Source organism: Clinocottus analis, unplaced genomic scaffold (genome assembly GCF_023055335.1).
Source record: "Clinocottus analis isolate CAN_PGR_092001 unplaced genomic scaffold, fCliAna1.0.p SCAF_73, whole genome shotgun sequence".
NCBI lineage: Eukaryota > Metazoa > Chordata > Actinopteri > Perciformes > Cottidae > Clinocottus > Clinocottus analis.
Genome location: NW_027176233.1, coordinates 1 through 12,500, shown reverse-complemented (window position 1 = coordinate 12,500; position 12,500 = coordinate 1). Strand labels below are relative to the sequence as shown.

The window sequence follows — 12,500 nt, the reverse complement described above, 5'->3', positions numbered from 1 at the left end:
GTCGCTGCTCTTTGTGAACTATTAACGACTTTAAAAATACACTCTGAGCTTTAATTAATTTCCTTTTAAAAAGGGAGAGGTGTGTGTGTGTGTGTGTGTGTGTGTGTGTGTGTGTGTGTGTGTGTGTGTGTGTGTGTGTGTGTGTGTGAGAGGATAAAAGGGATGAAGACTCTGCCAGCAGAGCTGTGACTCGGCTCTTTTTTACGAAGGTAAACGTTTGTGGTCGCGTTGTGTTCGCTGTCGGCGTTAAAGCTGTAACTCTCCACGCCGTCGTCTCCGAGGATTTAAACCAAACCACGAGGACGAGCGCCTCGATGTTCATGAAGACAACACAAACGTAGACAACAAGCGTGTGGAGGGAGGCGGAGCTGAAACACTGAAACACTGAAACAGGTTCAAACCGGAGTCACACAGTTCGTAGCTCGTATGAAAGATGAAGAACTTTATTCATAAATATCAGCGACGTGGTTTCATGTTTTATCCATAAAGAAGACAAAAGAAACACTTGATGGTCCAACAGAGAGCCAGCGACCAGTTAGTCTGAAAGTAAAGACAAGTACACTACTAGTTAGGGTTAAACTACTACACTACTAGTTATATTTAGCCAACTAAACGATGTAGTTAGGTTAACACAACACAAATACTAGTTAGGTTTAAACTACTAAACCACTAGTTAGATTTAAACAACTACACTACTTAGTTAGGTTAACACAACTACTAGTTAGGTTTAACATACAAAGCTACTAGTCAGGTTTAAACTACTAAACTGATAGTTATGTTCAAACAACTAAACCACTAGTTAGGTTAACACGACACAGCTACTTGTTAGGTTTAGGCAACTAAACCACTAGTTAGATTGAAACAACTACACTACTTAGTTAGGTGACCACAACTACTAGTTAGGTTTACATAACTAAACTACTAGTTATGTTCAAATAACTAAACTAGTAGTTATTTTGAAAGACAACCTGACCCGTGCTGCTGGTTTGTAGAACACTAACTAGCAGTGACGTCTCCTGCGATACAATCTGAACCTTTAGTTTGTTACGACACTTCAGATTCACATATTAATGCATCAGAGCTCTGATCTTCATCTTCATCTTCATCTCTGGTCTTCTGGTCCACGCCTCCTCGCCCTAACCCTCTCTCTCTCTCTCTCTCTCTCTCTCTCTCTCTCTCTCTCTCTCTCTCTCTCTCTCTCTCTCTCTCTCTCTCTCCTCCTCTCTCTCTCTCTCTCTCTCTCTCTCTCTCTCTCTCTCTCTCCCTGCAGACCTTCGGCCTCTCCCCGACGTGGCGATGACCGGTAACTGCACCCGCGAGTGCACCGAGTTCGGCCACTCCGACTCCTGCTGGATGCCCGGCGGCGAGCCGTCCCCGACCCACAAGGTGTCCCTGAAGGCACCGCAGCTCTCCACCTTCGTGCCTTACCAGGAGACGGACGGGCCGGAGCAGCTGATGGCCAACGGCAGCCCCAAGCCCCCGACGGAGGAGCGCGGGCCGGGCGGCGGCGTTGGCGGCGGCGGCGGCGGCGGCGTTGGCGGCTCCAAAGTGGCCAACATGCGCTTCATGACTCCCTACAGCAGTGCCTACGCAGGGGGCGGAGACTCGTCCGGTAAAGACTGCGGCCTGGAGGAGATCCCGCTGAGCCAGGCGGCGGTGGAGTACCACTCCGCCGCTACTCCCACCGGCCACGCCTCCAAGAGGGAGATCTACCTGTGAGGGCTCCCTCTCTGTCTCTTTACACCTTTTAAGCCCCGCCTCTCCACCACGCCCCCCGCCGCTGCTCGCCACGCCCCCTCCTCCCTCACTGCCGCCCCCCTGTGCCTAAATCTGGCTGCTCGCCGCCTCCTCCTCCTCCTCCGCCCCCTTTTCTTCCTTTTTTAAAAATAACTGCATCCACCGTACAAGGCTTTAGACCCCGCCCCCTCCTCCTGTTAGCAACCAATCACGTGTAAGATAAATTTCAAACCAACGGAAGAGAAAAAACACGCGGCCGAATGTAAACTCCACCACATCGTTGTGATAATTTAATGGGGAAACTGTTTAGCGACTCCGGTATTTGAGTTGGATTTTTTTTGTGCTTTAGGCTTCGTGTGTTGGAACAGAAAAATATTTAAAAAAAAGAAAAAAAACAAACCCTCCTTCGGGGAAGAAGGGAACTGTTTGTAAATCCTTCTTCAGTATTCTGTGTATTGATATCTATCCTGAATATTCTGTTTTTTTGGGGGGGATTTTCCTTTTTTTTGAGCCGGTTGCATCAAATCAACCGCGTTCGCTCCGGCCCGGGAACGCCGCCGCCGCCGCCGCCGCCGCCCTCTCGGAGACGTTCCTCCGTCAGGTCGGTTCTCCTTTGGTTTGTTTTATTGGTTCTCTCTTTTGTTTTCGGTGTACAGAGCTGTAAATACTACGGTGACGAGAGGAGAACGTCAGAACTGAACCTTTTTGTTTTTTGTTGGGAAAGAACCAACGTTCCCGCCTGAGGGAACCTGGACTCTGGAGCGTCACCGCCGAGTGACAAACACCAGACTCGTTGTTTTGGCTTCGTTTCCCTCCGTTAGCTGGTTTTTGGGTCCACGAGCGGCGGAGTCGCTGGAGGGTCTCAGACGTCTCGGTTCAGGAGTTCACGTCACCTTGAACTCAACATCTGAGACGGGGAAGAGATTTATTTTGGTTTTCTCTTTTAAAATGACAATTTAACGACGTGACGATCACAATTTCATTTGAGAGCTGAAGGATGAATCTTATGCTTTGAGTCTTGAAATCAAGCAAAAGTGTTAAAGTGTCTTCTTCCATGAGAAGGTGGAAAGAGAATTATTATTATTATTATTATTATTATTATTATAAACAGCATTTAGAACCGGTCTCTGGGGGAAGTGTGACGAGCAAGAATCACTTTTAAATCTCTTTGTTTAGACGAAACCAATCGATTCACTTTGTTCATTTACTAATGTAAACTTTGTGCTGAAGGTAACGCTGGAAACACCATGAAAAATGCCAAAAAGAAGCTCAAAACATCCCGAAAAAAAACACTGAAAAAGACCCGAACCGCATCACGCAGAAAACACGCTAAAAAACACGCTGAAAACCACGCTAAAAAACATGCTGAAACACGCTGAAAAACACACTGAAAACACGCTAAAAAACATGCTGAAAACACGCTGAAACGCGCTAAAAACACGCAGAAAACACTACTTTCCTCTGAGCCAATCGGATTGCTTTCTGTTGCTGCTCTTCGATGCTTTTTTTTTCATATATTGCACCACGTATTGTACAGTATATGTGCAATATATTGTTCATATATTGCACATATACTGTACAATACGTGTGCAATATATTTGGAACAATATATGAACAATATATGAACAATATATTGTTCATATATTGTTCACATATTGTTCACATACTCTCCATGCATCGTTCATATGTTGCACGTGGAGCGCCGGCTCTGCGTGGGCGGTCACATCCTCCTCGTCGCTGCAGGCCGACTGATTCATGGTCGTTGTGTCCGGCTGTTCGATCCCCGCGGCGCCGGTGTTCCTCTGTGCAAACACACACACGCACACACACACACACACACACACACACACACACACACACACACCAGCTCCGCCCCGTGACAGAGATGGAGAGTTTGCGCGCTCTCCTCCTTCCTTCTTCCTCCTCTGGTGATTTAAGGCCGGCGCTCGGCGCTCTGATTGATGACTGACGCCGTCGGAGCTCCACACGACGCCGCCGAGCGCCGCAAACAACTCGCTTTCTTTCTCCTCGCCGGACTCCCAGGTGGAAACGGTGCTGCGCTGCCTCCGCTAAAGCCGGAGGAGGAAGAGGAGGAGGAGGAGGAGGAGGAGGGAGGGAGGAGTCGTGTAGCGTCGGTTTAGCATCCACTCTTTAGCACCAATTAACCCCAGAAGAAGAATAGCAACCTCTGGTGACCTCTGGTGACCTCCAGCGCTGCTGTTGGCTTCACCCCAGACTCTGTGTGTGTGTGTGTGTGTGTGTGTGTGTGTGTGTGTGTGTGGTGTGTGTGTGTGTGTGTGTGTGTTTTGAAGACCTTTTCTCCTCCACAACTGGATACAATACATAAATATTGAGACAGAAAAGATAATTCAGAGGTAAGCGACGCTCTCAGCTCCACGTCCAGTTTAGAGATGAAACCAGTTCCACCCCGGACTGGGAGGAAGAGTTTCTCACTGAAACAGGAGAAAACACTGTAGTTCACATGGTTCCTATAGTTTCGGCTCATGTTGTAAATTTATGCAACAACAAAAAAAACATTGTAAAAAAAAAAATCTGAGTAAAAATTTGTAAATTTCTGCAAAAGTTCGAAGACAAGTTGATGTTAAACATCTGGATCGTACAATACAATACACATGGTACACCGTGTGTGTGTGTGTGTGTGTGTGTGTGTGTGTGTGTGTGTGTGTGTGTGTGTGTGTGTGTGTGGATGGAGTTGGCCCTCAGATTTTTGGGTCTTGAGGCTTCCTGTCAGACTACAATCACTTCCTGTTCCCTGGAGGAACACCTGAACCTCCATCAAGCCCCGGGAGAGCGGCTGTCACCACACACTGACAGCCTGTGTGTGTGTGTGTGTGTGTGTGTGTGTGTGTGTGTGTGTGAAAGCAGAGCGTCCACCTTCCCAACTTTTTCTTCCCAAATCCGCTTCCGTGACCGAAAGAAGAAAGAAAGTGTTGAAACTTTTCATATTCAAACGTCCAGAGAAGATAAATAAACTTCTTAATTCATTCATTCATTCATTAATTAGAGTTCAGACATGTGAAATTGATCAGCCGTCGATCAGACATGGATATCCATCACTATCTGAGTGTTGCAGTCGGAGCTCTCCTCCACTAAACGTCTTGGCACTGAGCAGGTGCTTTATAATAAATTAAAGTGCACTAGTTTGCTTCTCGAGCACTTCTAGACGTACTGATTTATGACTCAAACGCATAAATGTCTTCAGAAAATGCTTTAAAAAAAAGACATATTGGTTTTCTCCTGACGGGCATTATTTATGTAAGGAGGTTTATGTAAATCACGGCTGTTATTTAAAGAAAAACACACAGACTGTGTCTCAAATTGTTATTTTCTGGAGTAATGGCTGCTTTAAAGCCGCATTAATCACAGTTTCTCAGAACAATGAATCCAATCACTTTTGTGCCGCAGTGATGCGTCATCTCGTCTGCCGCTCCATCTCTTCCATCTCCTTCAGCCTCTTCCATCTCCTTCAGCCTCTTCCATCTCCTTCAGCCTCTTCCATCTCCTTCATCTCTTCCATCTCTTCCATCTCTTCAGCCTCTTCATCTCCTTCATCTCTTCATCTCCTTCAGCCTCTTCCATCTCCTTCATCTCTTCCATCTCCTTCAGCCTCTTCCATCTCCTTCATCTCTTCATCTCCTTCATCTCTTCAATCTCCATCTCCTTCATCTCTTTCCATCTCCTTCATCTTTTCCATCTCCTTCAGCCTCTTCCATCTCCTTCAGCCTCTTCCATCTCTTCATCTCTCCATCTCCTTCAGCCTCTTCCATCTCCTTCATCTCTTCATCTCCTTCAGCCTCTTCATCTCCTTCAGCCTCTTCCATCTCCTTCATCTCCTTCAGCCTCTTCATTCTCCTCCAGCCTCTTCTATCTCCTTCAGCCTCTTCCATCTCCTTCATCTCTTCCATCTCCTTCATCTCTTCATCTCCTTTCAGCCTCTTCCATCTCCTTCATCTCCTTCAGCCTCTTCCATCTCCTTCAGCCTCTTCCATCTCCTTCATCTCCTTCAGCCTCTTCCATCTCCTTCAGCCTCTTCCATCTCCTTCATCTCCTTCATCTCTTCCATCTCCTTCAATCTCCTTCATCTCGTTCATCTGGTTTTGGTTCTGCGGTTCTTCTTGTCCGGTGCAGCTGCTCATCAGCTGGTGGAGACCAAACCCGGAGCCACAAGAGAACCAACACAACTCAACACGAGCGCTGTTCCTCAAGATGTGAGAAGTAATAACTTTATGAAGTGATGACGTGTCGGGTGTTGTGTTCACGGCTTGCTCTGCTGCCCCAAGTGGCCAAAAAAAACTATTCAAAGCAGCTTTAACGAAGTATTATAATTGTTTAGTCTCTGTTTGTGCTTTTACGATGAAAAAGTGAGAATATTTTTCACACAAAAATGATATTTGCCAAATTGTTTTCATTGTGTTTCTGGGTGCAGCTGATTGTTATAAAAATGTTTAGTTGAATTTAATATAAGTGATGTTTTGGTTAACGGACCTAAATGTAAGAAGATTCTCATCTGGTTGAGTCACAAAACATCTGCCCGGGTTTCCAAAGAAACAGGAACAACTTTAATGAAAAGAGTTTTAAAGCAACGAGAGTTCAATGAAGAAAAGTCAAACTTTTTAATTCAGACGAGTTTTAAACTCAGACGTGAAACATTCATGTTTCTTTTGGGTTTCTGAGTCTTTCACCAACAACACAATCATTTCACTCCACGTTTCCTCCACAACACCGTGACGTCACAACGCAACGCGGTGACGCTACGTGGTGGCGCTACGTGGTGGCGCTACGTGGTAGCGCTACAATGTGACACTACATGTTGACGCTACGTCGTGGCGCTACGTCGTGGCGCTACAATGTGACACTACATGTTGGCGCTACGTCGTGGCGCTACGTCGTGGCGCTACAATGTGACACTACATGTTGGCGCTACGTCGTGGCGCTACGTCGTGGCGCTACGTCGTGGCGCTACGTCGTGGCGCTACGTCGTGGCGCTACATCGTGACGCTACGTCGTGACGCTACATTGTGACGCTACATTGTGAGGTTACATCGTTACATTGAGACTTTGTTCATTATGACATCACGTGATGAAAGTGGGAGGGGCTTGCTGTCCTTTGGTTGTGTACGATACCGGGGGCGGAGCCTCTGAAACACGAGGCCTCGGCTGAGCATGAATCAAGCCAACTTTATAAATATTATACATTTTTGTTGTTGTCGCAGTTGTTTTATAAATGTTATGGAATCAACACTGCTGTGGACATATTGTATGAATATAATGGACGTGTAAACAATGTTTTTTTTCTATTTTCGAGCGGGCAGAAACTGTAATCTGGGTTTTTTTCTGTTTCTTTTACCCTGTCGTGAAAAAACCTAACGATTGTTTTTTTCTCACGCTAAAAAAACCCGAAACAGAAGTCAGCGCGCTCAGTTTCAGCTTGTGATGCGATCGCAAGTTTTTATGGTTTCATTTCTCAGGATATGAGACGATTCGCCTTAAAAAAAAACAACGCGAGCAGCACACGGACGATTCTTAAGCTCACGAAACGATGACGGAGTCACGGCGAGGCGTTAACCCCCGAGTGTTTCCTTTTTACCAAGAAAGAAAAAGACAAAACCACAAAATAATGGATGAGATTAGGAAACTATGTAATTATCTCTGAATAATTATATAAAACACAGCTGCATAATTTGTAGAATTCTTAGAAAACCAATGATATATATATATATATATATATATATATATATATATATATATATATATATATATATATATATATATATATATATATATATACATGAGCTCCACAAAGATTTAATTTTATGGAGCTCCAAAAACTTTGTTTTCTCCATAAAATGTATTTTGAAAAAATAGCGAAATCATTTGAAATTTCAAAGACGATTTTAAAGCTGATAATACAATTGTTATTTTAGAGCAAAGGTTTTTTAAAACTAAATATCAAAGCAACGGATAGATTATTAGCCTGTAAACGTAGACGGAACAAAGTCGTCGCCACTAAAAATACATATTTATTAATAATAACTGTTAGCGGAGACGATGAAGTCGTCGTCTTGAGACTTTGATGTTTCCAGAAGTTAGAGCATTGAATTTATGGTAAGAAAAAACTTTAATTATCGTGAAATAATTTGTTGTTTTCTGGAAGATTACATACCTTTAAAATGTAAAAAAATATTTAAAAACTACCTGTTTTTTCCGGCTCAAGCCTCCGTACTTTAAAAGGACGGAGTGTGAAATATTTCTTGATTTTTAAAAAAAAAGTTTCCTAGAAGAAGAGCTGCCGATCCCTCGTCTGTCGCCTAATTGTTGGTTCTATTTATCTTGAAACTGCGCTTAGTGAGGCCTTGTTTTCTGTACAGTTTTATGTACATGCAGGTGGAGGTTAAAAATAAATACATGAAGATGAAGAACTCGATATATATTCAAGCGGCGTGAAGGAAATCGGACCCTGAACCTGAAACGTCGTCTGAAGCTCGAAGCCTCTGATGAACGACGGAGCCGAGACTCTCAGAGTCGCTCGTCCTCCGCTTTCCTTTTCTCTCCAACTCTTCTTCATCTCTTTCTTTTCTTTCATTGTTTTTTTCGTCGTCTTTCTTTTTTGGTTCCTGGGAGGACGTTGGGTCGATGTGTTTGAGCCTCATCTGTTATCTTTTGATCAGCATCCGCATGTTGAAAGAAGAAAAAGAAGAAAAAAAATATGTGGTCTTTTATTTTTGCTGAGCAAATCAAAGAAATGATATCTTGTAATTACTCCTTCCTTATAGCTTTACAATAAAATACATTCAGTCAACGGACGCTGGTCGTCTCCGTTTGTTCTGCACCAAGACGACGGCGGCGGGTCGCGGACCCGTTGAAAACAAGGAGGGGGGGGGGGCAACAAACACACAACCACGGGCGGGGGATAGAAACCAGGTCGGTGGTTTTGCTGCCGAAACCGAACTTTGGTGGACAAGTAGACGAGTAGACAGGTGGACAAGTGGACAGTAGACGAGTAGACAGGTGGACAAGTGGACAGGTAGACGAGTGGACAAGTAAGCAGGTGGACAGGTAGACAGGTAGATAGCTGGACAGGTAGACAGGTGGACAGTTAGACAGGTGGACGAGTGGACAAGTAGGCCAGGTGGACAGGTAGACAGGTAGATAGTTGGACAAGTGAATAGGTAGATAGGTGGACATGGCGGCCAGGTGGACAGGTGGACAGTTAGACAGGTGGACAGGTAGATAGGTTAACAGGTGGAGAGGTGGACAGGTTAACAGGTAGACAGGTGGACAGGTAGACAGGTTAACAGGTGGACAGGTAGAAAGTTGGACAGGTGGACAGGGAGATAGTTGGACAGGTGAATAGTAGATAGGGGGACATGGCGGCCAGGTGGACACATAGACAAGTAGACAGGTAGACAGGTGGACAGGTAGAAAGTTGGACAGGTGGACAGTTAGACAAGTAGACAGGTAGACAGGTGGACAGGTAGAAAGTTGGACAGGTGAACAGGTAGACATCCATGTGTCATCCAGCTCACCCGTTGGCCCTTCAGCTGACGTTTCAGTCGTTGGTTTGCAGCCCTTTCATTGGCTCAAACGTCAGCTCACCTGTTGGCCGACGGCCCGCCAGCGCTCGTCTCCTCGTTCATCAGGACGAAGTTAAAGCGAAACGCAAAAAAAAACCGTGACCAAGAGGATAAATGTCAGCCGTTCCCTCGGCTCAGAATAATACGTTCACCAGAAGCGTCCAGATGATGAAAGGTCCGAAGAGTCGGGATCCGACCTCCTGTTGGACGGCCGTGTCCCCGCCCAACCACGGCGCTCCGTTTAGCCGCCGTCATCCTAAACGTTGCTCAACAGCTTCCTCTGGAAGGGAACGGCCTGAAACAGACAAACGGCGTTCAAGCGAACGGAGAGCGGAGAATAAAAAGCATATCAGTGCAAAGAGACTCTGACAGAGGTCGAATGAACGGCGACGGAAAAGGTATTAACACGTCGGAACCGATTTGCGAGACTTCCCTTTGCCGCTTTAACCGAGCGGCTTGTTCTCGTTTGTGGGAAACGACTCTTTTTTACTGAAGCTACTGCTGAACAAAGCTTCTCTCGGTTCTCCTCCCGGGGGTTTGCTGTCTTTTAATTAGCCTTCTGGGACCACGGAGAGCCTTGAAAACACAACAACGATCTTTTTTCAACCCCAGGAGACCGTTTGTTCGATCCCCATCTGAAACACCGGCTCTCTCTCGAGGAGAAAATGACTCTGCCTCTCTTTTCTTGAGTTCATGTCTCAATCTTAGTTTCTAGTCTTCTTCTACACAGCATGATGTTCATTTAGTGAATAATGGTCATTTAGAGTCAAACAGAACATAAGCAAAGGGCGCTTTAGGGGCGGGGCTACGAGGTGATTGACAGCGGTAACGGCTTTGTCCCATCTGAGAGCTCAACTTTAAAACCTAATGAGATGGCGACGGAAAAAAAACAGATGAAAACAAGCAAAACCAAGATGGAGACGGGAAAAACCAAGATGGCGACTAACGAAAACCAAGATGGCGACTAACAGAAACCAAGATGGCGACTGACAAAAACCAAGATGAAGACGGTAAAAAGACAAGATAGCGACTGGCCAAACCCCAATATTTACCATAAAGACACATTGAAGGGTGGCAACTGACAAAAAACAAGATGGCCACTGAAAATACCCAAGGTGGAGTGGGCAAAAAAAAAACAAGCTGCAAGTGACAAAAACAAGATGGCCACTGACAAAAAACCTAAGGTGGTGAACATAGAAAACCAGATGGCAACTGACAAAAACAAGATGGCCACTGACAAAAAAACAAGATGGCCAATGAAAAATACCCAAGATGGAGATGGGCAAAAAAACAGCTGGCAAGTGACAAAAAAACAAGATGGCCACTGACAAAAAACCTAAGTTGGTGAACATAGAAAACCAAGATGGCAACTGACAAAAACAAGATGGCCACTGACAAAAAATCCAAGGTAGTGTACGTAGAAAACCAAGATGGCAACTGACAAAAAAAAAGATGGCAACTGAAAAAAAACAAGATGGCCGCTGAAAAATACCCAAGGTGGAGATGGGCAAAAAAAAAAAAAGCTGGGAAGTGACAAAAACCAAGATGGCCACTGACAAAAAACAGATGGAGATGGGCAAAAAACAAAGATGGCGACAGTAAAAGACAAGACAGCCACAATATTTCCCAACAAAGACACTTTGAAATAAATGTTCACGTTCAGACGACTCTGAGGTCATCAGGGCCTCCCGAGGAAGACGCCGCCCTCCTCTTCCTCACCCTCGTCCTCTCAAAATGTTTCCGCCTCCCGGCCCGCGGTGACTGACGGTGTTTTTCGGCGGCGCTCAGCCGGCGTTCCCGAGGAGCCGTTAACGCCTCGGCTTCTGCTCCGTTATTGGATTCCACTTCAGGAAATTGACATCGTGAATCCTCGAGTTGCGGAGCGTCGCGCCCGAAAGCGAGACGGCAGCCAATCACAGCGCGATGGAAACAAACCCGCCGTGTGTGTGTGTGGTGTGTGTGTGTGGTGTGTGTGTGTGTGTGTGTGTGTGTGTGTGTGTGTGCGTGTGTGTGTGTGTGTGCTCTTGACACTGTGCTTATAGCGCTGTTGCATCGCATTACAGCACTAAATTGAAATTGGGGGCAGATGATTAAATTCAATATTTCTGGGAACAACAAAAAGAGAATATTATCTCCTGGTGTTGTGCGGCGGTGACCAGTTGCAGCAGGTGCTTCGCCTCCTTTCCCCCAAAGTTCATCACTTCACCCTCTTTCTCGTCTTCTGTTTGTATTTAGACTGTTTAGACACACTCTTCCTCCTCTCCTCCTCTTCCTCATCTCCTTGTCCTCTTCTCCTTGTCCTTCTCTTTCCTCTCTTCCTCTTCTCCTCTTTCAGCTCCTTTCCTCTCCTCTTCTTCCTCTCCTCTCCATTCTTTCTATTCCTGTCCTCTCTCCCTCCTCTCCTCCTTTCCTCTCCTCTCCTTCTCTTTCCTTTCTTTCTCACTTGTTTCCTTCCTTCCTCTTCACGATCAACTGTTTCCTTCCTTCCTCTTCACGATCAACTGTTTCCTTGTTCGCTTCCTTTCCCTCTTAATGGATCCCTCCATTCTTCTATTTCCTCATTCCTGCTCTTTTCTTTTATACCTCCTTCTGTTATTTATCTTGTTTCCTCCCATCATTCCTTTTCTTCTCTTGATCTCTTTTCATTCTTCCTTCCTTTCCTCTTTCTTTCCTTCTCCTCTTTTCTCTTTTCCTACACATCCCATACCTCTCCTCCTCTCTTCTTCTTTCTCTTTCTTCCTTCTCTCAGTCGTTCCTTCCTCTTTTCCTTATTCCTCCTCAGCAGGCCTTGTTCCCTTGCTTGCTTCCTTCCTCTCCACTCTTATTCTTCCTCAGCCTTGAACATCTCCTCTTCCCTCCCTCTCCTACTCCTTCCTCCTCCTTCTCACCTTCGTAACCCTCCTTCCACCTTGTCTCCTTTCCTTCCTTGGTACCTCTCTCTCTCTCTCTCTCTCTCTCTCTCTCTCTCTCTCTCTCTCTCTCTCTCTCTCTCTCTCTCTCTCTCAACACAATCCTGAAACAGGAAACAGATGATACATAATAATGATAAGATGAGAGCGTATTGATCGCTGGAGGTAAAATCAGGACGAAGAGGAGAGAGAGAAAGGAGAGAGGAGAGAAGGGAGAGGAGAGAGGGGAGAGGAGAAAGGAGAGGGGAGAAAGAGGAGA

General features: G+C 45.5%; 1 protein-coding gene across 1 annotated transcript in view; it reads left to right on the top strand.

The window, feature by feature from the left end:
* Window positions 1-3,080, top strand: part of LOC137779342 (protocadherin-1-like) — a 111,839-nt gene extending 108,759 nt beyond the window's left edge. The window contains exon 7 of the mRNA XM_068567001.1: window positions 1,271-3,080. Coding sequence (XP_068423102.1) covers window positions 1,271-1,719 — 449 coding nt within the window. The 3' untranslated portion in view covers window positions 1,720-3,080. The remainder of the gene's footprint in view (window positions 1-1,270) is intronic.
* The last annotated feature ends 9,420 nt before the right edge of the window (window positions 3,081-12,500 follow it).